General features: G+C 29.2%; 2 protein-coding genes and 1 long non-coding RNA gene across 3 annotated transcripts; all 3 read left to right on the forward strand.

The window, feature by feature from the left end:
- Nucleotides 1-1,691: 1,691 nt before the first annotated feature.
- LOC114414004 lies at nucleotides 1,692-2,955 on the forward strand. Its single transcript, XR_003667092.1, has 2 exons — nucleotides 1,692-1,822; nucleotides 2,565-2,955. It is a non-coding gene; the product is annotated as an uncharacterized LOC114414004 (long non-coding RNA).
- A 3,781-nt stretch (nucleotides 2,956-6,736) lies between these two features.
- On the forward strand, nucleotides 6,737-12,489 carry LOC114415137 (tocopherol cyclase, chloroplastic-like). The gene is made up of 10 exons (XM_028379697.1): nucleotides 6,737-7,065; nucleotides 7,139-7,383; nucleotides 7,489-7,568; nucleotides 8,310-8,386; nucleotides 8,460-8,629; nucleotides 9,076-9,173; nucleotides 10,044-10,151; nucleotides 11,252-11,368; nucleotides 11,767-11,916; nucleotides 12,009-12,489. The coding sequence occupies exons 1-10, from the start codon at nucleotides 6,845-6,847 to the stop codon at nucleotides 12,183-12,185; spliced, it is 1,443 nt and encodes a 480-aa protein (XP_028235498.1). The 5' UTR covers nucleotides 6,737-6,844; the 3' UTR covers nucleotides 12,186-12,489.
- Nucleotides 12,490-19,797: 7,308 nt separating this feature from the next.
- Nucleotides 19,798-24,056, forward strand: LOC114415138 (bark storage protein A-like). The gene is made up of 5 exons (XM_028379698.1): nucleotides 19,798-20,137; nucleotides 20,287-20,354; nucleotides 20,528-20,683; nucleotides 21,793-22,044; nucleotides 23,585-24,056. The coding sequence occupies exons 1-5, from the start codon at nucleotides 19,813-19,815 to the stop codon at nucleotides 23,945-23,947; spliced, it is 1,164 nt and encodes a 387-aa protein (XP_028235499.1). The 5' UTR covers nucleotides 19,798-19,812; the 3' UTR covers nucleotides 23,948-24,056.
- Nucleotides 24,057-27,981: the final 3,925 nt, after the last annotated feature.

Consider the following 27,981-nt stretch of genomic DNA (forward strand, 5'->3'; position numbering starts at 1 on the left):
AAATATTCCAAATTACCTATCACATTTTAATTTTAAAGAAAAGAGACATGAAACGATAATTTTTTTAATCTAGTTAAAACAATATTGAAAATATTATTGTACCACTATATAGAATTTTTTAAATTATTTTAGTTTCATTTCTGTCTGAACCATTGTATCTCTGAACAATGTCCAAGGTTGGCCTTGGGTTGTGATTTTTAAAACGCCACAACAATATAATTGTGGTTAATTACTCTTTATTTTATTGTAATCTTAAAATTAAATTATCTTTTTAATTATTTAATTGCATGCATTTTGGCATGTTATTTCATATGTCATCTTAAAATGGTTGTTGACATTTGATTAGATAAATGTCATGTCATAACTAAACAAAAACAAAGATTATTTTAAATTTTATAAAGATTAAAATTTAAAAAAAATGAAAGACTTAAGCTAAATTTAACCATACTTAAAAAGATTAAAAATATTTTAATTGAATGTTTCTTTGATAAGTCTCTATAAAATGAGAGTTTATTCATAACTTGATGAAATATTAATTATAGAAATAGATACAAAAAATATTTTTTATATATTACTTTTATAACTTTAAATAAGTTCTTACACTTGTCTCATAATTATTTATCCAAAAGATTGTATATGATAACAATAATATCAACAATTTGGGAGATAACACTAACATATGTTAGGAGTAAGAAAGTATCATTACAAGTATCATATGGTGACTTTCCATCAATATAGAGATCAATGTCTCTTTGTATTTCACATGCAACAAAATTCAAGATATAGAATTCTCTCTTGCTTTTAGTTTTATTTTAGTGGACTTGACTACATCGAGAACACCCTGATGAATCCTTCAAACATAACATGTAATAATCTTTTGCCTCAACACCATTAGGATATCTTCGAATCAATCTCTTGATTAGTTTGGTTGTGCTAGATATATTGACACTTGTTACATCAAGGACATATTGAATAAGATCAATAAGATTTGCATTAAGTGTTTCACCCTATCTTAAATTGAGAAGATAAAGACAAAGTTAGGATTTTTAGTTTGCACATTAAGTTCTATACATTGGATTGCATAGGAGGATTAAACAAATAAAAAGAAACTCTAACAATACCGAGAAGTTGTGAATCATTATTCACTTTGTCTTATTTCTTCTTTCTCTGTGTTTGACCTTTTTGTCTAATTTCTTTTTTACACCTAAAACTACACCTAGATTTATTAGTTTTGTTGAAAAAATTTCAATATTATACTCGAAACTTTCGGAGAATGTTTAATAACCTAAATAAAGGAAATGATTAGTTTTTTTTAACACCACTTGTTATCTGTTATGGGCAGGCAAAACAAATTAGCTTTCCTTGATTCTTATTTTAATTTTTTATTTTATTTATTAAAATTGTAGATAAATTCTTCTAATATAGCCATAGTTGTAGTTATCAAGTTGTGAAGTTTTTTTTTTAAATTATTGATGACTTTTTTAAAATATATAGAAATTAATAACTAGAAAACACTCTCATACAAGATGAGAATTTAGATTTATAATTTAGGAATAGACCACATCGTTTTTAAATGGTTTAGAGAAAAAAGCCAAAAATACTTTGATATTTTCAATAAATTTTCTATTTTTTATTTTGTTGAGATGCCTATAATACATGGTGATAAAGGAGATTTGGTTGTTCTGTTGTGAATGAAGATATGGAGGAAGCATAAGGAATAGTGAAACACGTAGTCCTCGCAAAGTTCAATGACGACATTGCCCCAGAGCGGATTGAAGAGCTCATCAAGAGTTTTGCCGATCTAGTCAATCTCATTCCATTGGTACTTACTTATTTCATCACTTTCTTTTTTATGTCTTTCTTTTCTTTCTCACACTTGCAATGCATTTCAACAACCAACTTTGATAAGGAAAAAGCTAAACCGTTGACCAAAATATTGTTTTTTTAATAAGTTCATTAAAATGGGCTGCCCAGGTTAGCTGATGAATAAGTACTACTAATTACTGATGAGCAGAGTGGATCACTAATTGGGTTGGTTTTCAATTTATTTATGGCTACATTTTGATCCAATGGATATTGTGCTTTTAGTATTCATAAATGTTATACTTAGTGGTCCATCCATAGCTAAAATTCTAGGGTTTCAGAACATGATTTTTGCTTTTTCTGCATTATAGGGTCATTTGTTATTTAAACAAGCAAGTATGATATTAGTGAGATACATGTTTAGTTCAGCTTATTAAAGAGTCAAAATAGCTTATTTTTGTCATCTTAAGTGAGTTTTTAAAACATAAGTGACTATTTTGTGAATATGTGATGATGGTTTAGCTTTCATTACCATCAATTTCCTTATGACCAAGACTACGAGTGTTTGGCAAATTTTACAATTTTAGTGGCTCAGGTCAGGCATAAAAGAATAGAAAATAGAAGATTTGATTGTTAGACTTATCTGCTGTCATGTTAGAAGAGAATAATATGAAACATTATATATAGGTGATTGAGAAATGTCATTCAACTATTGCGTTGCATTTTACTGTCTAACACATTTAAACTTGAACTCCTTCCAGTGACTTGATTAAAACATTTCAAAGCAATATATGAATTATGTACTATAGGGGCAAGGATGTAAGTGCTGAAAACATGCATCAAGGCTTCACTCATGTGTTTGAATCAGCCTTTGAGAGTACAGAAGGCCTTGCAGAGTATGTAGCTCATCCTGCCCATGTTGAATATGCAAATTTGCTCCTTCCTTGCCTGGAGAAAATCGTTGCGATTGACTACAAGCCTACCATCGTTAACCTTTGATTGGAGAAGTAATGCCTCGTTCATTGCTAGTGCTCTGATAAAAACAAATATGGTTTCCACTCAATATTTGTATGCACTATAAATTATGCTCCCTCTTATCATACATTGTTATTCTCTGTTATCTTGATCTTGGCAATCCTGAAAACCTTCTTGGTAGGACTATGTACAATTTAATCAGTCCATGTCCAAGGTTTAAAACCAATAATCAGTTACCTACAATATCACCTAAATAAATTCAAAATAATCAATCTGGATTGTTGGATTGCGATTGGGAAATTGAGGTACATCAGCGTAAGTTTATAGATTATATAGACGCATATAATAAGGTTGGTTGGGATGAGAAAAGATATAGTAGTGAAATTTGTATCTAAAGTATAGCATTTTTGGCAGATAATGATTTAATCAAGCTGTTATTTTTAGAGAGTTCTAAATATTTATGCGTGTTTGCCCGTGGTTGTTATACTAAAGAAAGGACATTCTTATAGAGGATTCAATGCAAATCCACATTGTTAGGGGCCTCAAGCTTGTTTGGATAATGTTTGGTCACTCCCAACTTACTTTTATCTCTATAAACTTCCTAATAGTCTGAGGTTCAACTCAAAGTACTATCAAGGTTGCTTTTTAAAAGTTTTGTTTTCCGTTAACTTCAAGTAAGATAGTTTAATTGTTATTATCCAAATAAAATCATTTTTTATGTACTTTTAAATAACAAATATCAAATATGAACCACGTTATAGTTTTTTAAAATCAGCATGAACCACGTTATAATAAATTCATTTTTTTTATGATCAAATTGAAGTTTACAAAAACATATTCTTCGTCATTCAAACTTATATTTATGAATTTTAATCTAAACTTACCCATCATTCTTTGTAATTAGATCAAGCATTACCATTTGCCAATTCACGTGATTGTAATATCCTAATTTCAAGTTCTGTTAAGCATTCTCGATCAAATGTACCGCACCACCATACACAAATACTTCTCTCTGTGTGTCTCTGTAGACGACTTCTAGCATTTTTGCACTTCTAAGGGTCAAACTCACAAATTCTATTTCTTAACACTTTACCAGTTCAATCCTAGCCACTAACAAGTCTAACTGTAGATTTTTTTTTTTAATCCAAGGAAATCAAACTCAGTTAGAGAAGTTTACAATAAACTCATATAATATACTGTTTAACGGCTTTAACCAACTAGAATGCATGTTTGAAAATTCGTTATAAAATGATTTTTGAGACAAATAGGCGTTACAATAATTTTAACTACAAATTAGTTAGGAGCTTGAAAAGCCTAAATATTTTATAATGTAAAATCAAGGAGAAGGACATAAGAATGAAGAAGATAGCATTAAATGTTGTCTCCTTATCCATCTTTCAAACTTGCATTTCCATCAACGCGCCTCGTAGCACACAATTCCGTTCTCATTCATAATAACAAGGAAAAGGAACAATTTCTAACTTACTCCCAATCGAACCCCTCACAGCGGGTACTTTACTCTCATTCTTCACTTTTAAACAATTCAATATTCTTATTAATCATTGAATAGATAACATTTTGATGGGACTACTCGGAAATTCTTCGAGGGTTTTTATTCCATCTTACAATCTCATAGTTAACGCGCAAATAGCCAAATAGAATCTTTTGGTTTTCGGAGGATCATGCATTTTATTTATATATTTTTTTTCTAGACATGATGACACTTCTGTGTTAAATTTTCTAATTAAGTTCACTGTTTCTGCATTGTGTTTGCATCAATATTGTTTCTTTCTTGGAATTCATGATCATATTCGTAAATTAAGAGATATCATAAATCATGCCCATAATGCGGACACTGTCATACAGGTTCGTGAAGAATTAAACCATGTTATATATATATATATATATATATTCAGAAACTAAGGAAAAACTACTCGAAATAAACCACCCTATTTGGGTGCTAACTTCCCTTGTGATTGTGACTGGTTCCGCTAATTGCCGGATCTGGAGGTCCAACAAAATTTAATGCATTTGTTGAAAGTTTTTAGTAATAAAATGTAATTTTTGTCTCCATTTTTTTAATTTTTTTTAATTGAGATATTTTTTCTCTATTTTTTAAAAATTCATATTTTTATTTCTCTATTTTTAATTGAGAAACTTGGCCCCCCACTTTTTTTTTTTATAAAATATACAAATTTAGTCCTATTTTTTAATTTCAGACTTCATTATATATTTTTAATTCTTTTTTTAATAAAAAAGTTTCTTAACATTTAAATAATTAAATAAAATATTTGTCATGTAGATGATAAATAAATACATATTGATCAATCTTTATAGAATACATAAAAATCAACGTTTGAAATTGGTCACAAAGATTAAAATTATGAATTTTAAGAAAATGGAGAACAAAATGTCTCAATTAAAAAATGTGGAACTAAAATTATGAACTTTTTAAAAATAAGAGAAAAAATGTCTCAAATTAAAAAATAGAGAAGCTAAAATCTTAGGTTTTAAAAAAATAAAGGAACAAAATTTACATTTTAACCATTCCATTTGTAGTGTGGTGTCAATTTCTTTGAAAAATAATTAAGTTGTGTTTTAGTTGTGAGAGATGAAACACATCGTCAAAAATAGAAATTAAACCAAATAAGGGTGTCGGTAGATCATTTAAAGGCTACTTAAAGTTAAAATTATATCATAAAATGTATAATTTTTTTAAATACCATGTAACTTAACGTTGTGGGATCAATTAATAGGAAATAGAAAACTTAAAATAAGTAGTTTAAATTGCACCCATTAAATTTTTTCTAAGATATTAGCTTTCAAAAAGTTATACATAATTATTAAAGTTTTGAATAACTTCACAATTGAATATGATAAATATAATAATTTCCATCTTAACTAATTTTAAGTTATTTCATTAAAATTATTGAAATAAATAAATATGATAAAGTTATTTTTATATCTTTAAATAAGTTTTTACATTTGTCTCATAATTACTTTTTCCAAAAGATTAAATATGATAACAATAATTATGACAACTTTGGATATAACACTAGTATATGTTGAGAGTAAGAAAGTATCATTAAAAGAAGTATGAGATGATAACTCTCCATCAATACATAGATCATCATGTGTTTGGATTTCACATACAACTAAATTTAATATATGAAATTCTTCTTGATTTTAGTATCGTTTCAATGAACTTGATTGCATCAAAAACATCTTAATGAATTCAATTCAAATATAATGTGTAATGATCTCTTGCCTTAACATCATTAAGATATCTTCGAATCAACCCTTTGATTAGTTTGATTATCATAATTATATTTACAGTGTTACATCAAGAGTATATTGAGCAAGGTCAACAAGGTTTATTCAACCTTAAATTGAGAAGATTAAAATAAAAGGTAGGATTTTTAATTTGCTTGCAAATTACATTCAATTCTACACCTTGAATTGCAGAGGGGGAGGCAACAAGTAAAAAAACACTAACACCATGAAGGTGAAGTTGTGAGTCATTATTAAATTTGTCTTATTTCTTCTTTTTTTGATCTTTGGCTTTTTGCTTGACTTTTTTTGTGATTTTCAATTGATATATATATATAACATAAAACTACACGTAGATTTATTAGTTTTGTTGAAAATTTTTAATATTAAACTCAAAACTTTTGGAAAATGTTTAATAACCTAAATAAAGGAAATAGTTAGTTTTTTTAGCACCACCTGTTATGGGCAGGCAAAACAAATTAGCTTTCCTTGATTCTTATTTTATTTATTAAAATTATAGATAAATTATTTTAATATAGCCATAGTTATCATATTCAGTTGTGAAGTTATTCAAAACTTTAATTAGTTATCATAATTATGTAAAATTTTGCAACCTAAGTGTAATGAATCATTTGAGCATGTAGCACGTGAGGTTTAACAAGTTGATTTAGTGGCTTTGGAAGGAAGGATAGAGTCTCCTGTTTTGAGTGGCACTGGTGAGTTAGCCGAAAGCAATTAACTAACAACTAAGTCGCACCGTTTTGTTCTGCTTTCCTACATTGCCATTGCCATTGCCATGGAAGCCAAGCTCTGGGAGTCTCCTCTTTTGTCTCCCTCACTCCCTCTTCTTCCTTCTCTCAATCTCCACTTTCCCTCTTCAACGCGCCTCCTAGCTCGCAGTTTCTTCTCAGACACCGTTCCCATTGATAACAAGGAAAAGGAACAACTTGTAACTTCTGTCAAACCTACTTACTCCCCTACTCCTCCCAATCGTCACCTTCGAACTCCTCACAGCGGGTATTTAACTTTCTTTCTTCAATTCATGAATTCAATGTTCCTATTTTTCTCAATTTAATTGATCAACCAATAGCTACCATTTCGATGGGACTACTCGCAAATTCTTCGAGGGTTGGTACTTCAAACTTTCCATTCCGGAACGGAGGCAGAGTTTTTGCTTCATGTACTCCGTCGAGAGCCCATCCTTTCGTAAACCACTGACGCCGCTCGAAGTGGCCCAATACGGCTCCAGGTTTACTGGTGTCGGTGCTCAAATTCTCGGTGCCGATGACAAATATATTTGTCAATTTTCTCCTGAATCACAATTCTTCTGGGGAAGTAATGATTTCCTTTACACTCTGCTATGTTCTTTCAACTTTCTTTATTTTTTCTGATTTTCAAATGACTCGTGGTTGGTATTCTGTGGATTTGAACAATGCTTAGGTAGGCATGAACTAATGTTGGGGAACACTTTCGTGCCCAACCAAAATTCTAAACCTCCAAACAAGGAGGTTCCTCCTCAGGTTTATTTTCAATCTCACTGTTAACATGCTAATAGAATGTTTTTCTAGACACATGACTATTCCGTGTTAAATTTTCTTCCTAAGGTGTTCCACCGATGAGTTCACTGTTTCTATTTTATGTTTGTTGAGCTTTGTGTTGGAGATTGATCCCACATTGACTATTGATATGGTTAAATAATTGGGAGGCAACCTTCACCTCATGAATTAGCTTTTGGGGGTGCTGAGCTAGACGTAAACTCAAATTCTAAGATGCTATCAGAGTCCATCCTAGTATCCTAGTGGTTGTTGTTGGGCCTATCTGATCATATGTTATTAGACAACCCGTTTATGTCCAATCCTCTAAAATTCATGTTAGAGATGCGTCCAGTTCTTCGTGGGGTATGTTGAAAATCCCATTGACTAGCACTATAACCATAACAGTGTATGTAAGTTAAGGTCTGAAAGACAACTCTCTCCTCATGAGCAACTTTTGAGGTTGATTAGGCCTAAACTCAAATTCTAAGACTTTAGGTGATTGTTTTTCAATGGCATTAATTTTGTTTCTTTCTTGGACCTTGGTTTTTCTTAGTTGGTAGTCCTTGACTGTCTTGCAAATTGCGATGGTTATTTTTCTTTCTTAAATTTCCAACTATTTTAAACTACCTTAGCAAATGGTGTATGTTCTGTCATATTTGGCTTCCAGCAACAAGTCTTGTTCTCTATTTCCACTTATTATGCTTTGTATTCGGTCATTTTGCTTAGGAATTTAATGATAGAGTGCTGGAAGGTTTTCAAGTCAGTCCCCTTTGGCATCAAGGTTTTATTCGCGATGATGGAAGGTGGGGGTTAGATTGCTTTTTAAGTATTGCATTGTTTGATTGTATTTGTACTTGACACAAATTTTAATTACAGGTCAAATTATGTAGAGACAGTAAAGACAGCTCGTTGGGAGTATAGTACGCGTCCTGTATATGGTTGGGGTGATGTTGGTTCCACGCAGAAGTCTACTGCTGGGTGGCTTGCAGCTTTTCCTGTTTTTGAACCACATTGGCAAATATGCATGGCTGGTGGACTGTCAACAGGCATTTTCTACTTGTTCAGCTATTGGCTATTTGATCTTTTATTTATTTTGTGGTCTAGTGTCCCACTTGTTATGTTATGTCTGAAATGAAACATGATAATTTTGTTTGAACTTTTGATACGAATCTATTATGTCCGTAAACTGCTAATGTGATTTGCAAAGTGATTGACATTTAGTCACTTAAAAAATGTTAAAACGTGAAGAAGATTGTAATGCTGAAAGGATTTAGTTGTTTCTAGAGCCACGATGAGACAGGAAAAGAAGAGAGGGAGAGAGAGTGATATTCACATTTAGAAGGTTAATGTTTTGTTTTAAGACCGGCTTTTTAGGATCCTGTTTGATAATCAGTTTGTGAAGTGCATTTGTTATTAAAAAAATAATCACTCTTGTTTGTGATATGATGTTTATGTCCTCATTCATTTTCCTCATATAAATATTGGATCTCAGGTTGGATAGAGTGGGATGGCAAGAGGATTGAGTTTGATAACGCTCCTTCTTATTCAGAAAAGAACTGGGGTGGAGGATTCCCAAGAAAATGGTTTTGGGTAAATATTTTTTTCATCATCGAAGTATATCCTTAGTGTTCATAAGTACATCAATTTCATGGCTTGCTACAAAACTTCAGATATAGCTGGTTGTATGTAAGCAATTACAAACCTTATTGTCTTTTGAAAATTATGGTTAGAATGATCTATTTCTTCATTTTATTTATATTTTTATTTCTTTAGAATAATCAATTGTCTATTTACTTAATAAGCACTAGATGCAAGAACAGTAGTCCTTATTCCGTAATCATCAGGGGCTTGAAGACTGTAGTAGATGAAGAGTCCTTTTGTTACTTGTGCGTCATGAAGTACAACTTGACAAAATATAATTTTATAAAAGGAGTAGCTTTATCGTGATTCATGATCATATATGAATCATAGAACACCAGTTGATAGACTGATAAAGTATAATTCTGAACATAGAAATCAAACACAATACAGTAATTGTTGTCCTAGAGACAGAAGTCTACTACAGTGAGTATTCTCTGTCCAAAAACTGCAAATAACATCAGACTTGCCTACTTACACAATCTGTTATCGGATATAATCCTAATACAAAATTGCCATCAGTTATTTTTGATGAATAACTGTCATCATGCAGTTTAATATAGAACTAATACTTAATTGCTAATACAGGATAAGTTATTTCATATCACATTCACTCCTAATAATAACTGGCTCCAATCCATCATTGGATCCTTCCTAATTGACCCACTTGGATGTTGGTTTCCATTAGTGTACTTGAATTTTTACAGCCGGTATTGTGGGTTAATATGCTTTTATGTTATATCAATATTCAGTTATTCTCACCAATACTTGGATTAATGTTTGTATATTTTTATGATCTCAAATAGTTGATGTCTCGTACAGGTTCAATGTAATGTTTTTGAAGGGGCTAGTGGAGAAATTGCTCTTACAGCAGCTGGTGGATTGAGGCAAATTCCTGGAATTGCCGAGACCTTTGAAAATGCTGCATTGGTAACTTTATACAGCATTTGACTATCAATTTGACTCACTTCATAATTTTATTTCACTGACTTTATTATGTAATATTAAGTTTTCCTCCAAAATAAATGAATCTATAGCTAATTTGAATTTTGTCCTTTTTGTCAAAATAACATTCTGCGCTCATGTTAAATATTCTCTATGATTTGAGAAACTCTTGTGTGAGGATGAAAACACTAAGTTCTTTTGATTTCTTCAATTATGTATCAATTGCATTCCTTACACTTCAAGGAAACCTTTCTCCTATGTAGTCATATGAGTGATAGTATTTCTAATGAAGTGGTTTAATTAGGTCAATATTTCTTTGGAAATTTTCTAATTAATATATCTAACTGTAGATAGTGATTTTTTTTTTAACTAAACCTCTAGATTTGTTGTTGAGAACTTGAGATTATAAACATTGGTCGGTCACTTAAGTCCTGAATTTTCTAAATCCTTATTTAGTCTCTAACTTTGCAAATTATTATTCACCTTAATCCCTTTCTACTTCATTTTTCATTGATATTAAGGGCTAAAGTGAATGAGTTTCTGCAATCAGATAAATAAGGATTTAAAAAGGTAAGGGACTAAAGTGACCGGTGCTTACAATCTTAGCGACTAATCTGAGGTTTATTCTTTTTTCTATGTAAATATATTTAAGGTCCTTGATAAATGGTCGAATTTTGTTTTGGGTCCCTAATAATTTTTGTTGTTGTTTTGAATCCCTGATATATGAAAACTTTTATTGAGTCTCTGCTATCAATTATGTGATGAGGGGTCACCTTATAAACTAATCTTCCCAACATTTTCAATAGTGGTGATGGTGTCATATCATCACTTAACTGACGACAGTGACTTAAAACAAAAGTTTTAAAATATCAAAGACTCAAAACAACATAAAAATTTATTAGGGATCCATAACAAAATTCGGTCATGTATCGGGGACCTTTAACATATTTAAGCTTTTTTCTATTTGTTCTATTTGCCATCTTTTGGTCACTACAAACAATTATTCTTTTCAGTTTTCTATTTTATTATTTTATAATTATTTTTTCTTAAATTTATAATATTTTCTATGTTGCCAACTGCTGCAGATTGGAATTCATTATGGTGGAATTTTTTATGAATTTGTGCCATGGAATGGTGTTGTTAACTGGGAAGTTACTACTTGGGGTTATTGGTTTATGTCAGCAGACAATGGCAGATATGTGGTAAATATATCTTTCTAATTACATTTTACTTTTTCCAGTGGTTAAGGGAGTTGTTACATACTACGCAGACCACACTAGTTGTAGTTGTTATTAAAGTTTTGCATCTGAGTTCCGTTTAGTGAGATCCAGGTTGAATGAGAAGAACATGTTAATGATTATAGGATAAGTTAGGCAGTGGGGATTGCTTTGAGAAACTTTGATTGAGCTTCTCGATCCAAGAGAAACAAAGTAGTCAGATGGGCCTTATTTGGCTAATGACAGACTAAGGCTGTGTTTGTGTAGGCGTTCAGCACATTGAACACCAAAACTTCCTCTCAGTGAAATTGTGTTCAAGGTGCATCGGACGCGAGCAAAGCTTAAAAAACCAAACAACACTAAATATTGTATTATTTTGGCAGGTTGAAATAGAAGCAACAACAGAGGATCCAGGTACAACATTGCGTGCTCCAACAGCAGAAGCCGGCTTGGCCCCTGCTTGTAAAGATACATGCTTCGGAGATCTAAAATTACAAATGTGGGAACGAAGATATGACGGCAGCAAGGGGAAGGTATCACTCTAATTCACTCATAAATTAATTGTTTTTCAGATTTGGTGTTTTTGAATGGAACATTCTGATGAATAATATTTGGTAAATGGCAGATCATATTGGACGTTTCAAGTAATATGGCAGCACTAGAAGTTGGAGGAGGTCCATGGTTTAACACTTGGAAGGGCAAGACATCAACTCCAGCAGCCCTTAGCCGTGTCCTTGAATTACCCATAGACGTAGAGGGCATTTTCAATCCTGTTCCTCTATTTAAACCGCCTGGCCTGTAGTCATTTGGTTTGGTATCTTCCCCTTTTTTTAGTTTTTAATCTAATCAGGCAGCATAATGCATGGTTTAATGTTATAAACTTTGCCGTAGTGCATCAAAGGATTCAGAGTTTCACCATAAGGATAGAAACTAGAAAGGGATTCTTGATTAGAAAAACACAATGTCTGTATCCTTAGATAAAAAGAGAGAATTAAAAAAAAAAAAAAGTTTACATGTGCGTGTGAACTAGGGAATACATAAGAAAATGTGTAATAACGATTTTTATATTGATATTATTGAATATATTATAATTTTATGGGAGAGTATTTAACCACTTTAAACTTTATCCCTTAAGTTTTAGTTCTGTTGTAATTGATCCTTAAATTTTATCTCTTGTTTTACATAAATTTTAATTATTTTTCGAATTTATTTTTTTGTAAATAGTCTCTTGTATTGAATTTAGGTAAAATTACTAACAAAAATGAAAATTCAATCATTTTTTTATTTTATCTCCCAATTATTTATTAGTTTATTTTTATAAATAACTTTTGCAAACATTAAATCACAATAAAATTTATAATTAGAAAACTCAAATAAAGACCTTATTGTTTTTTCTCTAAATTAATATTTTGATATTTTAGTATGTGACAGAGTGAATTATATAAAAAAAATAAGATTAAAAATTAATAAATGATTGCCATTTAATATAAATAATTTAACACTAATTTGATATAAAAAATTGTAAAAAGTAAATTCTAAGGATGAATTAGAATGAAATTATGTTCTTCAGAAAAAAATTAAATTAAGATCAAGATGTCTATTTAAAAAAATGGCAAAACTCGAGGATAATTAGAATTAGAATAAATTAAATTTTCCTTTAAAAAATAATAAATTTTAAAAAATTCACTTAATGTAATAAATGTATAATTTTACATTTTTATTTTTTATGCAATATATATCATTTTTTTAATAGTTATATATAAAGAAACCCTTATAAGTTATTCGGCCTCAAGTCCATAAAATGTCAACACTGATCCGAATTTTTCACATAAAGGGTGTCAATGGTTTGTAAAAAAAATATTATATTTAACGGATAATTTATTGTTACACGCTACATTTTAAAATGTATGTAATTGCACTTCTTAACTAATTTTATTTTGCAAATATTTTGAATAATCTACCTTATCGTCAAGATATACTTAACTTGCAGAGTTATACAAATATTAAATGAAATTATAATAATTAATTAAAGTTTTTAATATCTTCAAAAAAAAATATGACTACAATTATGGATGTTATTAGAATTTATCTATAAATTTAATAAGAATTAAAAATAGGAAGGGTTAGTCTAGTCTACCCATAACATGTAGAATTTTTTTTCTCTCTTTATTTTGGTTGTTAAACATTCTCTGAAAATTTTGAGTTTAATATTAATATATTAGTTATAAAACTAATAAATCTAGGTACACTATTAGGTGTATAATGTTTTTTTAAAAGTCGTTACAATTAAGTAACAAATGCATTGCATTAATCTTTATGAAATGAATCTATATATACCATTATTTTTTTTATTGAAAACCGTGAAAAAAGTTAAACAAAAAGAATAAACATAAAGGTCAAAGAAGAAAGAAGACAAAGTCAATAATGACTCACAACTTTTCCTTTACACATGTTCATTCTAACCCTAATTGCGGTAAACTCATCCCTTACTTCTAAGCGGCTTCACGTGTATAGTTTGAGAAAAACATTGACGTCTCTAGCAGTTCCCTAAGATTCTTCAAATTTTTTCTCTAATTGCTCTGCTAGGATTTCTAAGTATTAGAGAGGAAAAGAAAAGATTGAAGCCTCCATTTCAGTATCTCCGTGTGAAAGATATTTCTCTTTTCATAGACATTATTTCAAAAATCTCAACGGTGGGAGTGAGCGAAAATGATTTTTCAAACCTGGTATTCAAATTTCACAATGATCCAATGGTCAACGAGTCTGAGATCATAGTTTTATTGAGATAAATTTGAGTGTGTACGAAAAAAAATAGCTTTGTGCAAGAGATATTTTTCTCACAAAAGTTGTTATTTTGCAAATCCCAATGTCAGGATTGTGTATAAATGAATTATGAACCTGGTGTTCAAATTTCACGACGATCTAACGGTTAATGAATTCAAGATCATAGTTTTACTGAGACAGGTTTGAGTATAACGGAAAGGGAAGGGTTTTGGAAAATGGAAAGAGAAAATGAATTTGAGGAAAAGATAGAGTGTAGAGACGTGAACGTAAAAGTTGACCTAATATTTGTCTATTTATAGTTAGGGTATTTTTAGTCTATTATTTACTATATTTTTTATTATTTTATAAAAAAAAAACTCTATTTTACTCCCTATCAAATAAATAAATAAAACATCATTTTTATTTTCGAAGATCATTTTTTTATTTTATTTATCTTAAAACTATTATTTTAATTAATAAAAATATTTTTTGTTATTTATTTAATTAAAAAAATCTCATTATTTTCCTAAAATTCTATTTATTTTTTAAATAAAATCCTTTTTAATTTATTTTTTTAAAAATAGGTGTTACAATGAAAGAGTTTTTTTATTCAAGATAGAAAATTAGTTTAAAATGTTCTTAAAGAGTTCTCAAAGGATTTTCTTCTTAAAAATTGTCCATTAACAAAGCGTGGTAGTAGTATTAAGTATGGGAGACTTTAGGTATAAAGGTTTGAAATCTAAAAATTTAAGAATTAAATTACTATAATAATTTTATATTATTATTATTTAACAGTAGATTATTATAATATGATAAATGATTGATTTTCATAGTAATAGCTTAAAATGCTATATTTCTCTGGTCTTACTTATAAGACCTAGATTAAAAGGGGTGCTTGCTATTGCTATAAGATTTAATCCATAATATTTATTTTTAATTAATTATTTTATATTTTTTTATTATTGTAATAATTATTTTATAGCACTCAAATTAAAGTACTCCTAATTAAAGTATAGGTTTTAATTATAAATAATTAGAATTTAAAAGAGAAAGAGAGAGGTTATTAATAATAACGATAGTTTTTAAAAATATATATAAATATAAGATATATTTATGGTTATCATCTGATTTTTTTTTATAGTTTTAATAAATTAAGTAGTAGTAATTGGATAAATCAAATCTAAGGAAGTATTTAAAGTGGTTTTAAATTAGTTTATAGTGTAAATCTTTTACACTAACAGTATTCAAAATTTAAAATTAAGTTAAAATTCAATTTGTACGCGTAGCTTTCAAGTTTCACCGCCTGTTTATGTGGTGTTCAATTTGTCACGGGACAATAGTCTATAATCACGTGTTACAGGAGCATCTAATTCGACAAATATTATTTTGTACTATCTGAATTGTTGGTCTGTACTTTTAGGCATCTCATAAATAAATATATTATTTTTCAATTAATGAACATTTAGGTGAAATGAATTTGGGGATTTTTTTATCATATTCATATGAAATACTAGCACGAGTTTGTTAATTATTAACTAAATTAACTTTTGTTGAAGTATTTTAGTTCATAAAGACTAAATAGGAGTCAAACTTTGATGATAAAGAGTTGATAATAATTTATACTCACTTTTTAGTCAATTGAATGAGTGAGGTTAGATTCTTTAATAAAAAATTACAAATTATAACTTATATAGGTTCCATTTATATTTCTTTCAAAAGAGTTATTCTTGAATATAAAGAATTAACGTAATCATATAATATCATATTATATTCACATAAATAAAAATAATTTATCTAACAAGAAAATTTGTATTCAATTTTGATGGTGTAAATTTTTCACCATCTTTAATCCAGAGTAAAATAAAATTATTTTGTTTATGTAATATATTTTTATAATTATTTTTTTCTGTTCAATTTTTTGTCTAATTTTATTTATTTATTTCTCTTTTTATTTTATATATAAATTATAAAATGATATTTTTTTTATCTAACACATCAGTTAATTATATAAAACATAATTACAACAAATACAATATATATATTATGGTAAAATCATGACGAATACAGTCAATTTTGATTTAACTCAAATTTAGAATGATTGATTGCGAAAACAAAATTACTTTTAATTAGACAAAATCAAGTTAGAATCAAAGCAGTATAAAACTTTCTTTAAAAAACAAAAAAAAAAAGCAATATATAACTTTTACGTTATTCAAAATTAATTTTAAGCTTTTAGTTATTATATTTTTTCTAATTTATCCTTGTACTTTCGCCAAATTCATACCTATCGGTATTGGAATCAAAATAATGCCATACACATACCAACATTTATGCAAGACAATGATTGTAACATCCATGATATATGTTTGTGTTCATATATATATATATATATATATATGGGTGTTTGTACGTGTGTTTGCACTGTCATCAATCATGGTTTGTTTGATTTTTAATAAGGAAAAAAAGTGTTTTTTATTTATTATTAAATTTGGTTTTGGTTTCTATGTTTTTAAATTGATGAATTTAATTTCCAACTTTAGAAAATATATAAATTTAGTTACTTTTCCAATTTTGTGGCGTTAAAAAACTGTCAAATGTTAAGTTTAGATTTTAGGAATGACTAAATAATAGTAAATACACGTATTTTTAAAAGATTGAAAGGTTAAATTTATCAATTTAAAATTATAGAAATCAAAACTAAGTTTACCTAAAAATTATTAAAAATATTTTTTTTTCTTTTAACAATTTTTTTTGAAAAGCCAATAAAATTTATATTAATAAAAAGGTCCAATCCAAGCACAAAATGAGTCTGATTGAGGACAAAACCGAACATAGCAGTGAAAGTTTTTTTTTTTTTTTTTTCTTTTAATAGTTAAAATAAAATCACTACCAAAGACTAGTCTGTCATGGTCAACAGAGTAGTTATAATCGGGCAAAGGAACGACACAGAAAGTTCTAGTTTTTAGCTAGATTTTAGACTCGTGCAGCACGGGTTTAATATTATATATTTATAATATTTTATTTAATATTATGTCTTTTAATAATTTTAAAAGCACGGAGTATATAATAAGGATTTAATTACTTTTTGGCTGAATCACGCTACGTTAATATGTATGGGAGGGTGAATACTGAATACTGTACTGTAACTGGTTTATATGCATTCTATTTTTGAGCTAATCTGATACAGATTTTGTATTTTCTGATATGGCTTGGTTTTGATCGCCTCTTGTGCTCAAACCATGCTATTTTTCTTAATAAAATATATTTGTCTTTAAAAAAAATTAAAATGTGTTTGTTAACAATAATAATTGAAAATAAGAATAGTATATTATAAAAATAGTCAAAAGTGCTTTTACATCGTGATTATAAAAAAATGTGTTTGGTGAAGAACAATGCATTATTAAATTCGTTACTATGTATTATTGGACTCAATTTTTTTAGACATTGAAATTTTTTGTTGTGCTCTATTTCTTGATGTTCAATTTTCTTTGTGCTCTTTTTTTTTTTTTTTTTCCTTTCTGTAACATTGCATGAAATAAAGATTTTTTTGCTCACTACCCAACCACAGTGTCATCTTTATGCGATGAGAAACCCAACAAGGATATGACACCCACCGATCAAAGAGTTCCAATTGGCAATAATTATATTTGTAATTTTCAAAACGGTTTTCAATCATGAAGACGCCAAACGATAAACTCAGCATCCAACGGTAAAAATTCTAGAGGTATTACCCAACCGTCTTCTGATTAATAGGCACGTTGCACCATTTTTATGAGTTTTGTTCACGAATTTTCGATATTCCTCATAGCCTTTGCATCTTGTGCAAAACTTTCACTAAATCATTTGAGGCTCGTGTAAGTTTAGTGAAAGAGTTAAAGTTAGGAGATTTTTCTAATGGAGATTTTTTTTGAGAAGCAAAAGAAAATTTCATTATACACAAGCCACAAGCCAGAAAATAATCATCTTAATTCCTATGCTACCCTTTACCATAAACACTTCCATAATACCAATATATACAAACCTCAACCAAATAAAACACCCACCAAACATTCATATATAACTACCAAATAACACTATTCATTACCTAGTATACATTATCAGTCCATATATATCAACAATAACCATCATGAGCCTGAATGTCTGATCAACTTATCATCTCTGAAAAAAGAAGCAGCTGCACTGAATAAGGCAAGACACTATTCATAATATATCCATATATTCATCATTCTGCACTATCAACTGTCTACAAATACAATACTCCTATCAAACAAACCTTGACTGCAACCAATTTGAAAAACGTCATACCTTACCCATCAATAATATCAAATGATCACCACACCTTCACCCCAAAGAACACCATACATATATATACGTACCTTCGATCAATTCAAATACCACAGCAACCCAAACTCAAACTTTTCCCATGCATGCCATATATCCACCATCAATCATTCACATACATATCCAACAGTCCGGCTCAATTAATTCATTTGGAAATAATTTTCCTTAAACATTCCATAGGATTAAGCATCCAATCTGCAGTCAGAGAATAAGAAAAACCTTTTTGCCCCGACTTCATTCATTTCCACGCATATACACCTTCGCCTCTTCTAAAATGTCACTTAATTGAACCTGCTGTTGCCTGAATATATATGATTCTATTTCACTTTGGAGTTTTACTAGATAGCAAAATCAATGAAAAATAATTCACAGTGAAAATTAGTTAAGAATTTTACAATTAACGAGAATTGATCCTTTAATAGAAAAACATTATAAATATTTTTATATTAATTTATTGTCTTCTCCTTACTATATCAATTCTGAATACGGGAAAAATTGGCTTCCTTTACTCAGTTGGATCAAAGCAAAGCTCCTGTGAATTGGGTAAATTTCAGAACACGTAAACAATGGGTGATCTTTCCCTTACAATCAATTCATAGTCAAGTAATATCAATGCTTCCATTCCCAATTAAGATCAAAACAAAGCTAGGTTTCATTTCAACACAGAATAGCAGGCAACACAAGAATTGTTCTTTATTCAAGATTAAGAGATCAATTCAGAACACGTCATTGTTTTCAAGGCAATTCAAATCAAGATTTTGTTTTCTTTGCTAGTAGCCAATCAACGTATCATCGATAAATTACGATCAAAATAGAGGAGAAATTTGTTTTATTACAAAACGGATCTTGATGCAAAATAATGCTCTCGATTGTGAGAGAAAGACTACTTAGGTTGAAGAGGGATGAACAGCGGTGTAAGCGGTATTAGGGATCCGTCAATGAGTGTGAGGAAGTAGGAAATGTACACTTTATTTTTTTAATCACGTGTCAAGATTTTATTGATAGAACATAATTTGAGACATACTAGTCAGACAAGTGATTTGCGTCCCAATTTTATACGTATTTTTTTATTATTTATAAGCGCCCAATTTTATACGTTGATTCAGATATTTTTATCTTTAAATATGTTAATTATTAATTAAAATATTTTCCAGTAAAATTGAGATCATTAATTGAGAATAACAAAAGTTCAATTTCTTAATTGATTCATGACCTGAGATTTAGGTCCTTAATAAAGTAATGTTTCACTCCTTGATAATGCTTGCTTGTCCTAACTATGCTTGAGATTCTTTTTGTAGAGGATTTTTTTCTTTCCGTAAGTGTCAATGCATAGTTATGCTTCTGGTCTTTCTTTCTATAAAAACCAACCCTCGGGTCTTTCATTTCACATGTTCCATAGTTCTTGCTCTGGGTGGGTAAAGATGGAAGGTGCTAGTAGAGTCTTATGCTTGTTTCTGGCGGCATTTTTGTGGTTTAATGCTCAACATGCTTTTGTAAGTTGTGCTTTGACATTTGAGTTGCAAAGCAAAATTGCTAAAGCCAACCAAGAGGGACCTTACCTAGGTTTAATCATACCAAATTCTTTTGAACTAGACCCTCTTCTTCAGAATCCTGGCTACACAGCTAGTGACACCATCATAGACTTCGCTGGTATATATTTTTCCAAAATATTATTATAATTTTTTTAGGGTCTCCTGAACATGAAATTTTGCGAAAAAAAGGATAAGCTATATATGTATTAACTTATAGTACTTCTTAGTTCTTATTTTAAATTTTTTTATGGGTGATAATTAATGAAGGAAGGAGATTTCGCTTTGGAGCCATTGGTGACAAGCCTGTTATACTGGTCATGACAGGATTGAGCGTGGTAAGGCTTCGTTTTCCTTTCCTTTTTTTTGGTAGATTCACTTTCCTGTTTTACTTGGTTCTATTTGCCTTACTTTTACGTTGATATATATTTTAATGCCCTTGAAGAACTGTTTTGACTTTTGTGCAACATAAATTAATTGGGATTAATTTCTTTTTCATCCACTGATGTAGATAAATGCAGCTATAACGACTCAGCTTCTGTTGAGTTTATTCACGGTAGAAGGAGTGGTGCATTACGGCATTGCTGGAAATGCAAACCCGTCCTTGCATATTGGAGATGTAGCTATTCCCCAATACTGGGCTCATCTAGCACTATGGAGCTGGCAGGTATTACAAAAATCTACCCCTGATCCGTTTCGTTATATATATATATATATTTTTTATTTCTATCTTTATTAATGTTGTTATCATCATAACATTAGTGTAATTTTGATGACTAATATTTAGTAAGTCTTTTCTTTTAACCATATTGATTTTATTTATTGATTTGAACTGCTTTATTTGGACTCAAATTGAATAATAATAATAAAAAATTTCTTTTACTGGGTTTAATTTTAAAATATATACCTACACTCGGTATTCTACTAACTAATCTACAAGCTCGGTAAGAAAAAAAAAACTCAATGGTTCTTGCATCGTCTCTTATGATCTTATTTAGTTAAAAAAAAAAAACCTCACAATATTATACGTGACGTTTGTTATTTCGTATAAGAAAGGATTAAAAATATACATCTCATTTTGGGAAGATTTAGTCAGGAAGGAAGAAAGATGAGAAGAAAAAAAAAAGAGTAATTATATTTATATGTCTATTTTTTCTTTCGTCTCATCTATGTTTTTTCCAAAAATAAAAACAGGTTAGAAAGAGAAAATGACACAATTAGTATGATGAGAAAAAAATAACAAGATAAAAAAATGGAGTAAAATGAAAAGAAAAAAAAAGAGAAAATAAATATACACTTACAGTATATGTAAGGCAAGGAAGTAAGAAAATTAATGCTTTTGCAATTGTACCTTGTAGAAGAAGTACGAATAACTTCTTTGCAGAGCTGGCTTGCTTATTAAACCTGCGCGATATCCCTCGGGCGGGCACATGGGGACAAAATGAATTTTTGAAAGCAAAAATATTGCAAAATATTGTTTTAGAACTTAGAAGTGGTAAAGTTTGGAGAAATGTTTTAAAAATTAGTACATAATGTCAGCCTTCAGATATCGTTAGTTTTTTATTACTGTAAAATTTAAAAGTGCAATCAGTATCGATCGTTTTATACACCTTGATTCTGAGTATTTTCTACGAAGTTAACTAATTAATCGATGCGATCTGACACAATATAAATTCATCCCGTTTTGTATTTGATGGTTCAATTAACTAAATCATTATAGAAACTTGAAAGATTAATGATAGATTGATTTGGGTGTTGTATATATATGTTGTGCAGAGGTATGGGCTAGGGCCTGATGACACATTACCCTTGGAAGACAATGGAGACTACACCAGGGAATTAGGGCACTTAAATTTTGCAAATTTCACCTCAAACGTAACTGCTGATAGTCCATTTGATAACCAACTCAACAATATATGGTACCAACCAGAGGAGATTTTTCCCATTGATGGCGTTCCGGAAGTAAGGCAGCATGTCTTCTGGGTTCCGGTTGATTCCAAGTACTACCACATTGCCAAAAAGTTGAAGGTAAACGACCCTAACCCTAATGCTGATAGGAATCAAATAGAAAAAAATAAATTAATAAAAGTAAAATAAAGTAGAAATTATATGTTATTTGAATGAATAAAAATAAAAAAGTAATGGAAATTTTTATTTTTTTTGTGTTTACTTGGATGAGTAAAAAAGAGACTATATATAGGAATAAATAAATTATATGAAAATATTTTTATATTAATTAAAATGTATTTTTAATTTATAAATTTTTCTTAACATAAAATTGTTTACTTTTTTTTTGTGTTATAACAAATTATTCAATTTTTTAAGAAACTAAAAAAAATAAGATAGAGATAATCTCCCTTTCATTTCATGCCAATTTTGAAGAAAGTTTTTCTTCTCTTTTCTATTTTTCTTTCAAAATAAACAATAAGATCGCTCTTTTATTTTCTAATTTTACTTTATTAAGTATTTTGTATAAACAAACGGAGAGTAGGTGGGCTGGTATTAGAAGTCAAAACAAATTGTTTGTGTCTGAACATATATTAAGCGGGTATTTTTTTTTAATTTATTAAGAAAGTGGCAGAAAATATTTGTGCTGACTTAAAATATATATAAAAAAGTAACATTTTCATAGGTGAGTACAATTATATTGTCACTGTGGAAGAATAAAAAAACATATGCGTAGTTAAATAATTAATCGATTTGAGATAATGCTTCGGCCCGCCAATAATGTATTCTAAATACATAATTTCAATTTATTCTAAAAATGACATTCAGAGCGTGGAATCAAAATTAATGTTCAATCAATAATGTATATAAGTTGTTATAAATCTTGTCGATACCTTAATTCAATTTTTACGAATAAAAGAAAATTCTCAACATATTTTTGTGTTTTTCACTACTTAATGTTTTATTTTTGTAGAATACTAATTTAATTAATTCATTGGTTGTTGAATTAAAATTTTGTACAAAGTAATTGATATATATATATATATATATATATATATATATATATATATATATATATATATATATATATATATATATATATATATATATATATATATATGATAAGAAAGATAATATAAAATATATTTTTGGTTAAATTTGTATTCTAAAAAAAAACAAATATTCTAAGACAATAGTATTAGGGACTAATTTTTAGTAAAATGTTTTTAGTTTTCTTTTTTAACTTTAATAAATGCATTGATTAGAATTTCAAGGCCACAATTTATGTTTTAATGTTTCATTGAAAACTGAAAACAAAAATATTGATTTTTTAAAATGTTAAAACATCAATTGATTTCTGATAATAAAAAAAATCATTTAATTTGGAATTGAGGGAGTATTAAGTGATTTAAGTATAAAAGTTTAATTGTTGCATCTAGATCAGTTTGTCAGTGTGATGTTTCAGTGTAGGGTTCTAGTTTTTGTTTTATAGTACTACCATTATTAATGGATGCCCCAAAAAATTATAGTCGTGAATTGGTTATAGGGTACGTTGTGTAATTAACCTAACATATTATGGTAACAGCAATTAATGTGGTAAGTATGGCAATAAAATGTTCAGGACTTGGAGCTAGAGTCGTGCATAAACTCGACCACATGCTTAACAACGACACCGAAGGTGGAGCTTGTGAATAGAGGTATTAGCCAAAGCATCTACCTAGACAATGCAGCATACAGGTCTTTCATCTACAACAAATTTGAAGTGAGCCCAGTGGACATGGAAAGTGCATCGGTGGCTCTTATATGCCATCAACAAAGGGTACCCTTCATTGCTATTAGGGCTCTCTCCGACTTGGCCGGTGGCGGCTCCGCCGAGTCCAATGAGGCCGATACCTTCTTATCAATCGCTGCCACCAATTCTGTCACTGTGGTCATTGAGTTCGTGAAGCTCTTGTCACTCCACTCTAAGTGGTGGTCCATGTAATATTCCGTGTATGGTGCACATGTAGACAACTTCATCGTACGTTGTTTCAGAGTAATAAGAATCTGTGCATTGATCTATATAAATGGCGACAACAACTTTTCCCTGACCATACTATCAAAGACTTTTTCCTAGTTTTAAAATTAAAGACAACACTAGCTATTAAGTTACCTTATAGTACAAAGTTTCAAGTTGATCAGGGTTTTTTGGACAAAGTCACATGAATTTTCTATAGAGAGGATCATGCTCAAGTGGAATAGAAATATTAATTATAAACAACGTACTAAAATGCGATTGCTATAGAAATTTTGCGTCTAATACTCTCTACAATTGCTAGGGATGCAATTGCTATAGAAATAGTTAAAAGACCAATTCCTATTTTTTGTTTTGCTCCTATGCATGCGGGGGACAGGTACTAAAATGCGGTCATAGATTATAACCCAAAGTACTAGAGATAAAATCATAAATGTCACAAAGGAGCCTGAAGGAATTTCAAAGTTCGAAGTAATGTGGCGGTCCATGGAGGACGCCTCTAGTACCAGAAATGAACCCTGACTGATGCTCACACCCATCATGATTCCTGTTGTCCAAATTGGGACTATCTTGATAAGTGCCTTGAGTTCTTCAACTTGGTCTACTGTGCAAAGGTTCCATGGATTCAAAGCTCTTCCCTCGGGGTGTTAGATCTTGTAAGGGATTTCTAATCATGCATGCTTTGTTGAGAAACCTAGCAAACACAATTACTGTATAATTAAGCCTTTGCTCTCAATTTATTAGATAAAAGCATTTTACAGCACCATCCACGTGAACTAGAAATTCAACATAGCATATATATGCTAGAGTTTCAGTTTGATGCACATCATAATTATTAGCTAACAACTACTACATAATCCACTAGACCAATATTGTAAACACTAGTTAAAAATAGCATTCCTACTTAAAGAAGCTCTAATAACAAGTAATGGACTTCTAAGTAAGTATGATAATGAAACTCGTAACCGTGGATATCCGTCTAAATTCATCTCGATTTTAACGAAAAATATCTAAGTTGACTAGGTTTGAGTTCAAAAATTACCTAACTTTTTTAATCGAGGTCGGAGTTGGGGACAAGGATGTTACTACCCGTCCCATATTCATTTCTTGTACCCACCCGATGATTACATTATTAAAATATTATTAATTACTTGTTAATTTTTTTTATATAATTTTTACATAATTTAAGATTGTTTTCTTAATGATTTTTGTAGACAAATACGCTACAAATACTTGAGCTAGCACACTTAGCATGTTCCTTTTAACCTCCACCATTACATAAAAATGGAGAAGCCAAGAAAAAAGATACAGTTGCTACAAACATTAGGATAGCGGGAATTCAAACCCCACTGCCCACCCCATGTTATCTTGAATGTAGACAACAACAGTACGTTAAACCTATCAGTGATGACAATGCAACAATAGCATAGTACCAGCTGAAGTAGCTCTCTTTGATTCCTGCATCTTTGTCCCTCTTACTCAACTGATCAACACCAAAGGCCAAAGAGGATGATCTTATGCCTCCAGCTCCAATGGACATGAGGGCAAAAGAAGAATGCAAGATCATGAGGTGAATTGTTGTAGGAGAGTTATTGCAGCTGTTGGTAAATTGGTTAGTGGTTACAAAGTGGCTTTGACAAAGGAATCATAGTTGTTAACCATAGAAGAATCACTCCCTGCACAAACCAAACACAAATAAGGGCCAAAAACCAATTTTAATTTACTGATATTATATATGCAAAAGAATCATAGTTATTTTGTCAATTTTAGACTTGAATGTGTATTTTTTTTATAAATTAAGCTTGTTAATAATTAAATAATTTTAAAAAAATATTTGCCACATGAATAATAAATAGACACGTATTAATCAACATTTACAAAATATATAAATAAATATTTAAAATTGACTATAAATACTAAAATTATAAATAAATACTAAAATAAGAGACTAAAATTATGAATTTAAGAAAATAAAAAAATAAAAATCATATTTTAGGCATTTTTTTCTTTTCAAACTCTTTTTTTCTTATTATCATGTGAAAAGTTTGAATTCCATTACTTAACATTTCTAAGATAGACAAATTTAATTTTTCAAACAAAAAATAATCTTGCATCCTAAAATATATGATGAACAATCTAAAAAAAATGAAATAATTTAATTATAATATATTGATGATGTAAAAAAAATTATATTTTCATCTAATAATAAATTATTAAGTATGATACCATCGTTAATTGTTATATTAATTACTTAAAAAGATATTTATGTGATATCTAATTATTGATAATATGATCTTTTTACGCTGAAATATATATAAAATTAAACTCAGAGTAAAAAATAATAAGTATGTCGAGATTCATATTACAGGACATGATTCTCATGGGAAGTGCTTAACTGCTGATTGCTGAACGTAGTTTATTTACTGAGCCATTGAAATAAATATAATATGTGCTGCTGTCCAAAGATTGGATTATTACATCCGCGTAGGCTAGAACTTTGGAAGTTACTTGTAAAGTTCCATGACGTCGATTACTTATTAAAAAAAATGACGTTGATTACTTCATTAGTTGTTAGTTTATTTTTTCTTTTGTTTGGTATTACTGTGTCTAAATATTTTTTTTTTCTCTCCAGAAAATAAAATATATTTTGTCCTCATACTGACGGTGTATTTTTTTTTAATCATTATCTGTAAAACTGTAACTGCATAAATGGTCATCAAGAGCTTTAACATCTATAAACCTCAAAATATGATATACAGTAGTATATTTTTTCTTTTCTAACTCTTTCTTTTTTTAAAAGAATTAAAATAAAAATACCAGTATTAGAAATAGGATCAATTTTCCTTCTTTCTTGGATTTGAAGTTGGAGTATCTAATCTGACCATTGGCAGCCTTATCCGGTTGGATTCCCTGCCGCAACAAACACGAAAAACATTTTTTTTATTATTTAAAATTTATTAAAAATTATAAAATTCTATAATACTTTTTATTTAATCAATCTTACTCACATTTTAATAAATAATATATATTAAAAGGACTGTTCGGAACATATATTAATTTTTGTAATAGTATTACTGGTTGTAATACGGCTAAAACATAAGACAAAGGAGTATATTTGATTATTGGGTAAATAGTTATTTTCGTTTCTAAATGGATAAAATATAGGTAAATTTGTTTTTGAAAAATGAAAATTTAAATTTTAGTGATCCAGAGTGAAAAAAGTACAACAGATCTATCCATCCATTAATTTTGATCTGTTACTCTTAATAAAAGAGTCAACGTAACACATTTAAGAATGAATTTGTTAACGTATTACGTGAACGGAAATGATTATTTATCAAAATTATATTTAATTTTCATCTTCTCTTTTTTTTAATCATTGCAAGCATAACATTATATTAAAGAAATAGAAAAATAAGTATAAATTAGAACAAACATAATAATAAGAATGAATTTATTAGTGCTTTATATAATGACAAAAATAATTATTTATTCTTGATTATTTTATTGATTAATTATTTATTGATCATAAGAAGTAGCAAGAGAGAATGAGAGAGCAACCACACTAATTGAGAATTGAATTATTAGAACAATTTTAATGTTTGAGTAAGGATCTTTAGTTCAAGATCTAGTCTTTTGTAAATATTTCAATAAAAGATTAATAGATATTTCTAAGGTGAAAAATATGTTCTTGTACAAGAACTCTCAAGATCTTTGCACATAATTCAAAAATAAAATATTTTTACTTAAAAATCAGACATGATCAACAACAACACCCAAGAAACACCAATAAAAAAGAATAATGATCAACAAGAAAATAACCAAAAAACAAGAAAGAAAAAAAAAACAAACAAACCATAAAACCAAAACAAAATATACATACCTGAAACCGCAAAGGGAGAGAAGAAGAAGAAGAAAGAAAAAAGGAAGAAGAAAGAGGTGGATGATAGGAGAGATGGAGAAAAAAAAATCCAAAAAAGAAAGATAAATGGACAAAAATGACA

The sequence above is a fragment of the Glycine soja genome, chromosome 6 (genome assembly GCF_004193775.1).
Source record: "Glycine soja cultivar W05 chromosome 6, ASM419377v2, whole genome shotgun sequence".
Lineage (NCBI taxonomy): Eukaryota > Viridiplantae > Streptophyta > Magnoliopsida > Fabales > Fabaceae > Glycine > Glycine soja.